The 11,106-nt window shown below is 41.4% G+C and overlaps 2 protein-coding genes across 2 annotated transcripts in view; both read left to right on the top strand.

Moving 5' to 3' along the window:
- Nucleotides 1-11,106, top strand: part of LOC109304999 (carbonic anhydrase 3-like) — a 93,240-nt gene that overhangs the window by 77,471 nt on the left and 4,663 nt on the right. The window contains exons 5-7 of the mRNA XM_019527873.1: nucleotides 4,753-4,871; nucleotides 7,215-7,307; nucleotides 9,292-9,357. Of these exons, the coding sequence (XP_019383418.1) occupies nucleotides 4,753-4,871; nucleotides 7,215-7,307; nucleotides 9,292-9,357 (278 nt within the window). The remainder of the gene's footprint in view (nucleotides 1-4,752; nucleotides 4,872-7,214; nucleotides 7,308-9,291; nucleotides 9,358-11,106) is intronic.
- Nucleotides 4,814-11,106, top strand: part of LOC109304998 (carbonic anhydrase 3-like) — a 54,736-nt gene continuing 48,443 nt past the window's right edge. The window contains exon 1 of the mRNA XM_019527872.1: nucleotides 4,814-4,871. The gene's annotated coding sequence lies outside the window, so the exon portion shown is untranslated. The remainder of the gene's footprint in view (nucleotides 4,872-11,106) is intronic.

The following is an 11,106-nucleotide window of genomic DNA, read 5'->3' on the forward strand; positions in this document are numbered from 1 at the left end:
CCCCCCCCCCCCCCATTTTATTTTTGGTGGCATTTGCATTGGCATTCTATTCTTGATAAGCTACTTCATTAAAGAAATGTGGCTGCAGTATGTTGAAAGACCTCACTAACTACTGCTTACCATGCCAACTATCTTTATTTCCTTGGGCTCCTACTTTGCTGTATCCACCTGGTGCTGTCTCTTCTCTTGCATGGATTGTAAACTATTTAGGATAGTGTCCATCTCTGTTTTGTACAGTGTCTAATAAAGGGGCCCATGTCTGTCTGCAGTCCTTGGATGCTAGTATCAGACTTCTTGTTGTTTAAGAGTATGCGCAGTCAGCCATAGAGTGAAAAAGCTTTTGCAATAGTGCAGTTTTGACCAGGTGTTCACAAGTTGCTGACTTTTTGGAAAAAGTAAACAACTGAAAGCTCAAAAGGCAGAGTATTCTGTGCTTACTGCTCTGTTTGTTTTATCAAATCTGTTTGCAATGCAGATTTTGGTTTTAATTTCCCCCCAGTGTAATAACAAAACCCCTGGGACAAGCCCCAATGTTCTGCTTTTAGTTGTTTGCTTGTTTTTCTTCTTTACTGTCCTGGATGTCCACTGTTTTTTTTTTTTCTTCTTCTCTCCCCCCACACTTAAATTTTTAAGTTGGGGCAAGATTTATGTATTCATTCTTTTTGTAAAAATTAACACTTGCATTGATGGCACAAAATATACATGTTAACCAACTATGATGCCACAAGTGAGCACTATATCTTGTAAACTATAGTAACAATAATATTTGCATCGCTTTTGAACAATTGTGACCATATCCATATTTATGGCTCTTTCCAGCCACACGCAACTGATATGTGATGGAAAGACTTAAAGACCATGCAATATATTGCAAACAATATGTGAAAAAATGTTTATCTTGCACCTTTTTTTTTTTTTTAGTGCACAACCTGTTTTGTCCCATCATTGCTAGAAATATTTTTAACATTTGAACTTTTAAATAAAAATAAACACCTCAGCTGTTTGGTGGAGAATTGCTCAGTAGGTTTTTGGACAAAGATGCACCCCCCCTCCCCTTCCCCAGATATCCCAAATGCAAATTTGCTTACCAGTTGTACTTCTCACCCTTCTGCCATTGATGTCCTGATGGCTACAGGATAGGAGTTTGGAGCTTCACAGTTCAGACGCATTCCCTGCAAGTTGTCTTCAGTTGCCTCACCGAAGCACTCCTTAGCAATTCATTTATTTTTGGCAGTAGCATGTACATAAGCTATTTGTATTAAAATTCTGCTATTAAATGCTTAGCCCAGCATTTCCTCTGACACGCATGTTTGCCAACTTGTGATGAACAAGTGGACATGCTGGGTTCTGTGGCCTTAGAAATAGTAAAGAATAACAGTTTCAGCCCTGATAAGTTAACTACAAAAGGAAACCTAAATTTAAACACAGGATCTTATTTTAATCTAATCTCCCTCAAACTTTTTACTCTGTTACCAACCCCGCCCCCCTGCTTAATGCAAGTTTTTTTTTTTTTATTTTTTTATTTATTTTTTTTTAAAGAAATTAACAAACCATTTCAGTGTTGTCCCCATAGTTTATTCTACAGGGAGGCAGCTAGAAAACTATTTTAAGTAACTTTCCAACTTTTGCTATTGATTGCTCTTGCAAGTAAATGAACAAGATGCCTAAATAGCATTGAAGATCTGGGTCTTAACCTCTGTCTCAACTTTCCTGCGTGTAAATATGAAATGGAGATATGTTGATCGCTCCTGATGAAAGACTTTCTAAAACTGAAAATTTATTTATGATTTATTTATGTATTACAAAGTCAGTAAGAGTTATGAGAATTGCACAGCTGAAACCAGCACAATGTTTGCTTATGTATCCCAATGACTAGGATGTATGCCAACTAGTAAGCCTTCCCTCTGTAGCTAGCACATCCTTTAATCCCTAGGTAATCTAGTATGCATGATATCAAGTGTTAATTGAGACCAACAGTGTTTATGCACAGGAGGATTTAAGAATTGTATCAATGTTAACTTTGAACTTACAAGCTATTGTTGGAGGTCAAAACTTTATTCCAAGTCTTTTGGGGCTGCAGTCATGGAGTGTTATCGGCTTTCTGCCTCAGGAGGCATGGGTATTAGTCTTGCTTTCAGTCATGAATGAGCATGAATTTAGAGTCTATCCAATACTGGTATCTGCTCAAAAAGGGGCCCAAACTTACAACACAGCATGCCTGTCGGTACACCCCAATACCAACTTAAAGTCACAAATCTAAAGAAGCTTAGTCCCTCTCCAAACTCCTTATTTCTCAGAGGCTTTTTTCTTTGAACCTTTTCTTGGAGAGAAGAAAACTACATTTACACTATGAATTATGCAAAATTCTGCTGAAAACTTTGGAAGTGTGCTTAGGCAGTTGTTAGGCGGGATGACTTGAAACGGGTCTCATTTTATTTGCAATTTTTTTCCCCAGAACTAATCAACTGACAAACTGTAACCTCATAACTATATATTTTCCCATTATTTTATTGGAAAATAACTGCCAATCGGGACTGTACATTGCTCCCTTCCAGGTCCGTAAAGTGCCTGCAGACTCAAGACTGGAGGCTGTTCTAAGCTCTTTTGAGCCCTTGGTTTCTGAGGGCTTCAGAGTAGCTGCCAGGAATGAGCCTGGAATAGCTTTGCTAGTGAGCGTCTGGGGCTTGTGTGTGTCAGTGGACTTGGTAGGTGGGATGTACCCAGCTCTACCCTTTCTGGCACCAGCTGCTACAGTGGTCTACATTTCAATAAGTACCTCTTGACTGTTCCGTCCCTTTCATGGACCTGTACTCTGAAGACTATTTTTGTATATCGTCCAGCAACTGTCTCATACAAAATGCATAAATAGCCTTCAGAGCAAGGCCTGGAACCAAGTCTCCCTTTCCTATATAAATGCTCAGATTGCTAATCTGGCCTTTCTCTCTTACTACTGTTTGAGATTTCATTGGACCACAGAATTCTTATTGCACATTAGAACAGTTTCAACTGGAGGGTGGAAATTGTCTGCTTTGTTCCATGCATGTCACTATGCTGGTGGGGAGAGCACTCCCCTGAGAGTAGGGTAAAGTGGGTTTTAATTGCCTAAGGGTGAGGAGAGCATTGAATCTGTGCCTCCCACTTGCTCCAACTGCTGTGTAACAGTATACTGACAGCACCACCACTATCTCTTTTTAAAAGAGAAGTTAACCAGGCTTCCCTTTAGGAATACATTACAGAATGAGCTGTGGAAGAGGGTTCTGGGTGCTAGCCTTGATATAAGGCTGTGAATAGCAGCCTGGGGCTGGTGCTCAGTCCATCAGTGGGCTGTATCTGGTCTCTATGCCTGATCCAGCATGCAGGGTGGGGCATGATCCAGCTGTATGTTCTGGGGGGAGGGTCAGGCTGCAGCCCAGCCTGGCCCTGATCTGCGCCTTTGAGGGGGAAGGGTCATGGGCTGACCCCATGAGGGGGAAAGGAGTATGGCCAAGCCGCAATCCTGCTGGGGGCGGAGGGAGGGGAAGAGGTGTGGCCTGGCCCTGTGGGGCTTGGACATTTGGCAGTGAGACAGGAAAGCAGTGGCCACTAAGCTGCTACCTGTCACCAAGTTTCCTGACCCTTGGGGAGCTCTGCAAGATTGGATGCCATGCTGCACAGTCTTTGTGCCAGAGTTTGAGCACATCTGAGCTAAGGTATGGGACTTAAGGCACCCCAGCCCCTGTGAAGTATTTCCTTGGGCAGGTTCCTGCCTCCCTGTGCTGGCTGTTGTGAATCTGTTGGGGAAAGTACCTCTTTCCCAGGCACTCTACAGGGATTTTTAGGTGCCTAGTTCAGGACTGTGGAATCTTCTGCTGTGGCCAGCTACTTAAAAGGTAGGTGTGGCAACATTCAACAATGCCATGTCTTGGTGGCTTTAGCCTTTAAGCTGTAAGCCCTAACCCAAAAGAAAATAAATATCCCTGTTGTTTATGAACTGTGTTTTTGAGCCATGTTTTCCTACATGAATTTGGTCTTTGAATACTTGTTCTGGGCTCTTTATAGTTGATCCTTGGGAGTTCATTACCTCACAACCTGGAAAACCCATCTTAAAATTTATGTTCCTACAACTGATGATAGCCTGAAAGAGATGCATTTATCCCTTAGAGTTACTGCTTATATTGTCATGACAGACTTTTTGGTGGTTTCTGTTTTATGCCATGCTACCAACAAAATGGAAAAAACCTTTCTTCCTTTTGGGAGGATTAGAATTCTGTTTATGGATTACAGGTGCTCTTAGGTTTCTATTTTTTTTTTTTTTCTTAGTACCTCATTGAAAATCTCTTTAGAGAGAAGTTATCCTCTATTTTGGATGAGAAGTATTTTGGTGTGAGGCTAGACAGGTTTCCCTTGTGCCAGATGCTTTTTAAAAAATGGTGATGGCACAGAGGTGTAAAACAATTACTTGCCTTGATGGATACTACTGGCATTGCTTACAAATAGCCTGCAGTATTACATGTCTGTGAGGACACGTGCATAAAAATGAACTTCTTTCCATATCCCTTTGGCTCTGCCCAGATCCAAACGTGTAACTATTACCTGTAATGTTGCCAGACACACCTGTGATATGATGGATATTTTTTGTAATGGAATTGTTAAGGAGTGCTTGACACTTGCTTATTGTTCTCATAAGGCTTGGGCCCTTTTAGACAAAGGTGTGTAATCACTGTGCAGTAGAGCTTCTTATAAAAAGTCTGATGTTAATGTTCTCAATTGCAGTGCTAAGAGGTGGGCCAGTCCAAGGAGCCTACAGGCTACGCCAGCTTCACTTTCACTGGGGTTCTTCTGATGATCATGGTTCGGAGCATATTATTGATGGAGTGAAACATGCAGCAGAGGTGGGATCTTTTTTATTTTCCCCTCCTTCTCTTCCCTGCCCCATCCCTCATTAACCAATGGACCTAACTGAAGTTTTGATGGCTGCATGCAGCTGGGAAAAATGAATAATTTTAATCTCAGAAGTACTTTATTTCTGTTTGTTGAATGGCTGTCTAATAGTTGTTTAACGAAACCTGTTACTTCTGTGTATATCAAATGTAAATCATTTGTCCCCAGATGTTTGTACAAACAAAATGCAACAATAGCGATATCATAACTTCTTTAAATGTACCCTAGCCTGAAAAATCATCAGTGCTTCAAGATTTGCTCACTGTTTTTCAGAGAACACAGCTGTTATCAGTGTTCCATTTTTTTTCCAGATGTGTAAAATGATTTATATTGGTTTAACTGGCTATTAGAATCCTTCAGATTTGCCATTTCAAGAAATGGTTTGTTTTAATATGAACATGCCAAAGTACTCTAGGGCCAAACTCCTTAAATTAAATGTTGACTCAAACCCAACAATTAGTAGGGTTAAGTTACCAGTTCACTGGCATTAGAACACATTCCATTTTCTTTCTTTATCTGCTGGTAAAACAGTTTGGGCCTTTGTATTTCCATGACAAGGAAGCACTACTTTTATTTTACTTTGTATGAAGGGTATGCAGTGGTATGTCAGTGTTCTGACTTTGCAACCACAAAGGCAGAGCTATCTGCCTCTCTCTCATGCAAAGAAAATGTTGGTAGACAGAATCTATTTCATCATAGACTAACCCAAAATCGTGTGAATGGTGCTATGAGTGACTTTTTTTTCCTTGTGGATTCCATGCTTAGTAGCATCAGCCATGTGTGCATGCACATGCATCCCTTCCTATTTGTAAGTGGAGGATGTGGATTGCTTTTTGTTTCTACCAAGCAAAAGCTTAGCTAGTGTACAATTTGAGACCTTGGACAGCACCCAAAATGGCTCCTTAAGCTTCCACTTGGCTATTCCAGTGCCTAAAAATTGTCTGGCCCCAAGATGGCAATCCAAATAGACTGTGTTGGGTCCCTAGGCTCTCTGTAGCGTTAGCAAAGGGAAGTGGTTCATAAGCTCTCTTAAAAGGGCAGATATCTGAACATCTCTAAAGGTAACTGATTGCACCTAGAGATGGGCAACACTAAGCAAGAGGTGTCTATTTAGCCATGCTTCTCCAGAGTTTAGGAATCTGACCAAGGGCTGCATGTTAAGTGCATAAAACTTGACTTTGAGTCAGTCCTTAGTATAAATGAATGCAAATCTACACTTTTTCACTTCCTGGGAGAGTGCTCTAGCCGCAGGGTTACACAGTTGGCTAGCTGAGAACCCCATTCTGATCAAGAAATTGAGCCAGTGCATTGACAAGAATGCAAGAGTCCTAGAAGAACAAGCAGTATGGGGCCCAATGATTAGGACACTCCTCTGGGAAGAGGGAATCTTGGATCCCTGTGCTGTTTGTCATTTTCATTAGAAAGTCAGTAGTAGAAATATTCTATTCATCAGGGTGTTGCACTCCTCAGGCCCTATGCACTGAACGAATAGTATGGGCTAACTGGGGACTGCAGACCTGCATGCTAGATTAGGCACATGTAGCGTCTTCCTTGGAAGAGCAGCATGTGACCTGGACTGGCCTTGCATGCTGCACGTGGGGCCAGTACAGCACAGGCCTTGTGCAGCATGTAGGTTCATTCAGAGACCCACACATAGTGCCTCAGGCCAGATAATAAAGTTCTTCAGGCCATATATTTGACACCCCGTTACATATTTCCACATTCCAGAGTGGTGGTGGTGATGGTGTTCTCAACTATACAAAGAGAAGTGGGTCTGGAATGCCTCTGGAAGAAGAAATAAAAAACCTATTGAAAGATGTCCTGAAAGTAAAATAGTGATTTGATTTTATTTTTGGAGCTCTTTTTTTTTCTACTGCTTCATTGTAGGGAGGTGAGTAAAGAGCTGCACCACAGTAATTTTATAAAGCACCCCTTTAATTGGGAGGCTTTTGCTAAAAAATTCAACCCTGAAAATCTGGTTGAGACTAAATGCATCAATGGGTAATTCCAACAGTGCATGATACGTGTATAACTAATTCTTTTTACACTATCTGACTGACTTGAAGCAAGCTTTCTGTTTTGCCAATCTCCATATTTTTGAATGCAGCCAAATGACTGACAAATAGTTGTTGCATGAAGCACAAGGAAGAATTCTAGAAGGGATAGGATATACTTTTTATATGTTTATGCCAAGACCTGCATTCTCCATATATTCAAGTTTCAGTGGAATGCATAAGGAAAGCAGGATTGTCATTGACAGCATTAATAAAATTTGGCTTCCTTTTGGTCCTCAGCTTCACATGGTGCACTGGAATCCAAAACATGGTAACTTTGCTGGAGCTTTGAAACAACGTGACGGAGTAGCTGTAGTGGGCATTTTTCTGCAAGTAAGTTTTATTCTTGGTAGTATTATACTTTATTCTTTTGAAAATGTAGGGAAAATTGTATGTTGTATCACATTGGGAAGACATTTAGGATGGTGCATAGACTGAGGGTTTTTATGAGGTTTGGGCTGCTTTTATAACTTAATGCACATACACCCTTAGCACTTTGAGCCTAATCCCCAACTCTTTTTTAGTAGGCTTGAACAAGTCACATGCTGCATCTACACCACAGACCTTGGCTCATGATATGAACTAAGGGAGTACTTCCTCCTGCTTGTTAAGTGCAGCGTCAATGATGCATCTGCCCAGGAGCAGTCAGGTTTGCTTTGACTTGTATGTCAGGGAGCTGCCTTAAACTTCCCTGGAGGCTAAAACTTGCCAATAAGCAGCATGCAACACTTGCAACGTCTCTTGGCTCTTTTGCATGGACACTTTTGATAGCAGACATCCATCAGTTCTATTCATGGTGAGAGGCTACTGAGCCTTTCCCCTACTATGTCTGACCTGATGAATAAAGATGACCAGAAATGTCACTCCTTCCACCGTTCATGGCAGCTTATCCCATAGCCACCAGTATTCACATAGCTTCTCATCTTTTTTTATTCTTCCTTGATAAGATAGGCAGTGCTTTTATCATTAATATCAATTAATTAGGCTTCATCTTTAAACTTTTATATTGGGGATCATCATCAAAACCTTCTCATTGTTGACATAAAAGGTTTCTGTCCAAGCCATTGTAGAGATGGATTATAAACCATGGATTTTGGATTTGGCCCAGATTCAAGATTCTCCCAATCTGAAACTTGATCCAAGGTTTAGTTCATGTAGTCCTTCATGTTAATAGACAAACAGCAAAATTGTATTTGATTGTCTAATATCAATAAGATATTGGAGGAGTTTGGTAAGAAGTTGTTTGGTGCAAGTCCATCAGAATAAGTATGTTAAACTTACTATAGTTGATTTTATTAATTTTCCTTTCTTATGTTTTTTGTGCCCCTTAATAAGAACGAGGCATCGAGAGCATTGGCTGTTTTAAATGGCATCTGATCTTATTTCATCTGCTAAAGCTTCTGGAAAAAGCACCTTAAGTGTCGCACTTCAGCAGCCTACTTGCTGAGATAATTTTGAATATTGACCCGCCAAATTGTGCTGGACTTGGGAGAAGAAACCTAAGGCTATAGTGTTTTCTTTTGCCAAGCTTCATTGGTTGGCTTCATATAAAGATTGTAAGAGGAAGGCCTGGATGAATTGGCTTCATAAACGTACAAAAAGGATGATATGGGTGCCTGTAATAGCACAGTACTGGAGTTGATGACCCTGGAGGTCTTATTTATGCTATGACAGTGCAATATTTCATCTTCTCTAGATGCTGCTGCCCAAGCCTTCCCATGAATTGTTGTTCTCTTCTGAAACGCAGAATCCCGTGGTTATAGTATTTATTTGCTCTTTGTCATTATCCACTTATTTGAGGGGGAAATGTCCCTGAACCATTGTTGGCCTCCCAAAATCCCATGGCAGAATCAAATTAAGGATAGGATCCTGTCAGATGGACTGCCAAGAGTTGGGCACCCAAGGCTTTCTTGCTGGTTTTAGACTTTGCAGTGGCTCCCCATGTGGTGCAAGGTCACTTGCTCCACTACCCTTAAGGGTGCTATGCAGGACCACTTTGCTGTAGTATGATGGTAGCAGAGCAAATGACCCTGTGTGTTTTCTTTAAGAGTGGCAAAACAGAAGAGCCCATACTATCTGGCTTTGTGGGTACTGGCCACAATAGCTTTCCTATAGAACCCATGCACAGAATATGGCATTAATGACCCTGCATGTTGACTTGTATGATCCAACTGAGACTTATGATTTTGGTGTGGGCAGAGGGAGGTCAACCTATAATACAAGACCATAGTCAAGATATTCCCTCTATCCTAGAAACATTCTGTTTGGTATGCAGTTCATTTCAAGAACTACATTCTTGTGCTTTCTGTATTTACAGGTAGGGAATACTCCCAAACCAGAGATCAAGAGAATTCTTGAAGAACTAGATACTATTAAGACAAAGGTAACAACAATAAATGGTTTTACAGTAGGTTAACTGGATAGTAGCAGAACTATATTGGAAGTGGGATTTGGTTGTCTAGCTGCTCTGCACTGTTGCAACAATGTGTAAGCAGCTAGAACTTTCTGGAGGACATGGACTGGAGTTTCTCCTCTTCAAGTGGACACTTCTTAATTTTTTCATGACAGGTTTGGATTCATTGGCTGTCAGGTCACCAGTATTGAAATTACCCTTTGACGTACAATCTAGGGAGCAAAAGAAAATGGGGTGGGGGGGAAAGATGAGCTGCTTAAACAAAAGGGTAATATTAGCATAACAAATGCATGCAAGTCACCCATGAAATAAATTTAGCCTGAAACTTAGAAGACTTTTCTAACCATCAGTTCAGTGGGTTCCTTTGGAACAATCTCCTGGTAATAATACTGGGGGCAACCAATCTAACTAGTTTTAAGATGGAGTTTCCTTATGGAAAAAAGAGCTGGAAGTCTCCAGCTGCTCCATATCAGCACATGTCATCACTATCTGTAGGTTAGTGTTTTTCAGACCATTTCATTGTCTAAAACTAGTTTCATTCCCATTAGAGGCAGAACTCCTATGGCAGGGGGTATGTAGAAATGTTACAGTATCAGGCTTTTTTTTTTCGCAGTGGAATGAAATATACTCCCTGGATGTTTGCCTAAACTAGTAGTCCATGAACAACTTCAGGATCCTTTCTATTCTATGCTAAAAATTCACACTTCAGTGTACATATGATATTAACCATGTCACTCACTCTGTCTAGACATCCAATTTTTTTCTATCCCCTCTTCTCTTCCCTGCCCCCAAACATTATTCTATTCTGATGTGGCATCTGATGCATTGTTTTAGCTATCGGATGTTGTACTTTGTTTTAGTATGAACTAAAAAAAAACCTCAATTTTGGATAGTGGAATCTAGTCACTTCTACATCACAAATGGAAACTTGGGTTGTAGCTCTTCTGAAAGAAACCATTGAAGACAAGCAGAGAGATTTGATCTTGACCTGAGAATTAAAATGAGATGCTATATAACAATGATTTTGGAAAAAAAAAGAACTGATGGAAGTGATATCTGTTGAATGATCAGTCCCTTGAAAGCACTCCACAGCTGTGCCTTAACAGAAGTGCTTGGTTGTTGAGTGCTTTTAAAAAGTGACTGATCACATGACACAAACCATCATCTAGTGCTCCTTCATTAATTTCTGTTTGTCCCTGTGCACAAGTAGGGCTGGACTGATGCTGCTGAGCTCTGGCCCCAGGGCTGTCTGCAGGATGGGATGGGGAGAAGGGGAGGGAAAGGAGCTCTGGTCTGAGGTTTTCCCAACCAGTGCAGGAGGGGGTTGATTGGAGCCCCCCACCACCCTCCAGCACAGGCTGGGCAAACCCCAAACTGGAGCCCCATCCCATCCTGAAACTAGCACTGGAGTTGGGAAGGTAGAGGCAGCAGGACTAGCGGAGAGAAGTTACAGACATGCAGCTTCTCCTAGATTGTCTCCAAAGTGGATCTCAGTTTCCCCCACCCCAACAGCAAACACTTATAGGTCTGGTGTGGGGCACGGGGGAGAGGAGAGGTTGCTTTGTGAAGTGCCAGGAGTTAGTGGGGAGCTGCATGTCTGTGAGCAAATAGCTGAGTGCTGATGTAGTTACAGGATAAGTTGGTGCAGGGCTATCCAACTTCATAAGTGGTTGGCTGTCTGTGCAGCACTGCAGTGTGGTCCCTGCCTCCATCCCCCCC

The sequence above is a fragment of the Gavialis gangeticus genome, unplaced genomic scaffold, assembly GCF_001723915.1.
Source record: "Gavialis gangeticus isolate Ggan-Ray unplaced genomic scaffold, GavGan_comp1, whole genome shotgun sequence".
Lineage (NCBI taxonomy): Eukaryota > Metazoa > Chordata > Crocodylia > Gavialidae > Gavialis > Gavialis gangeticus.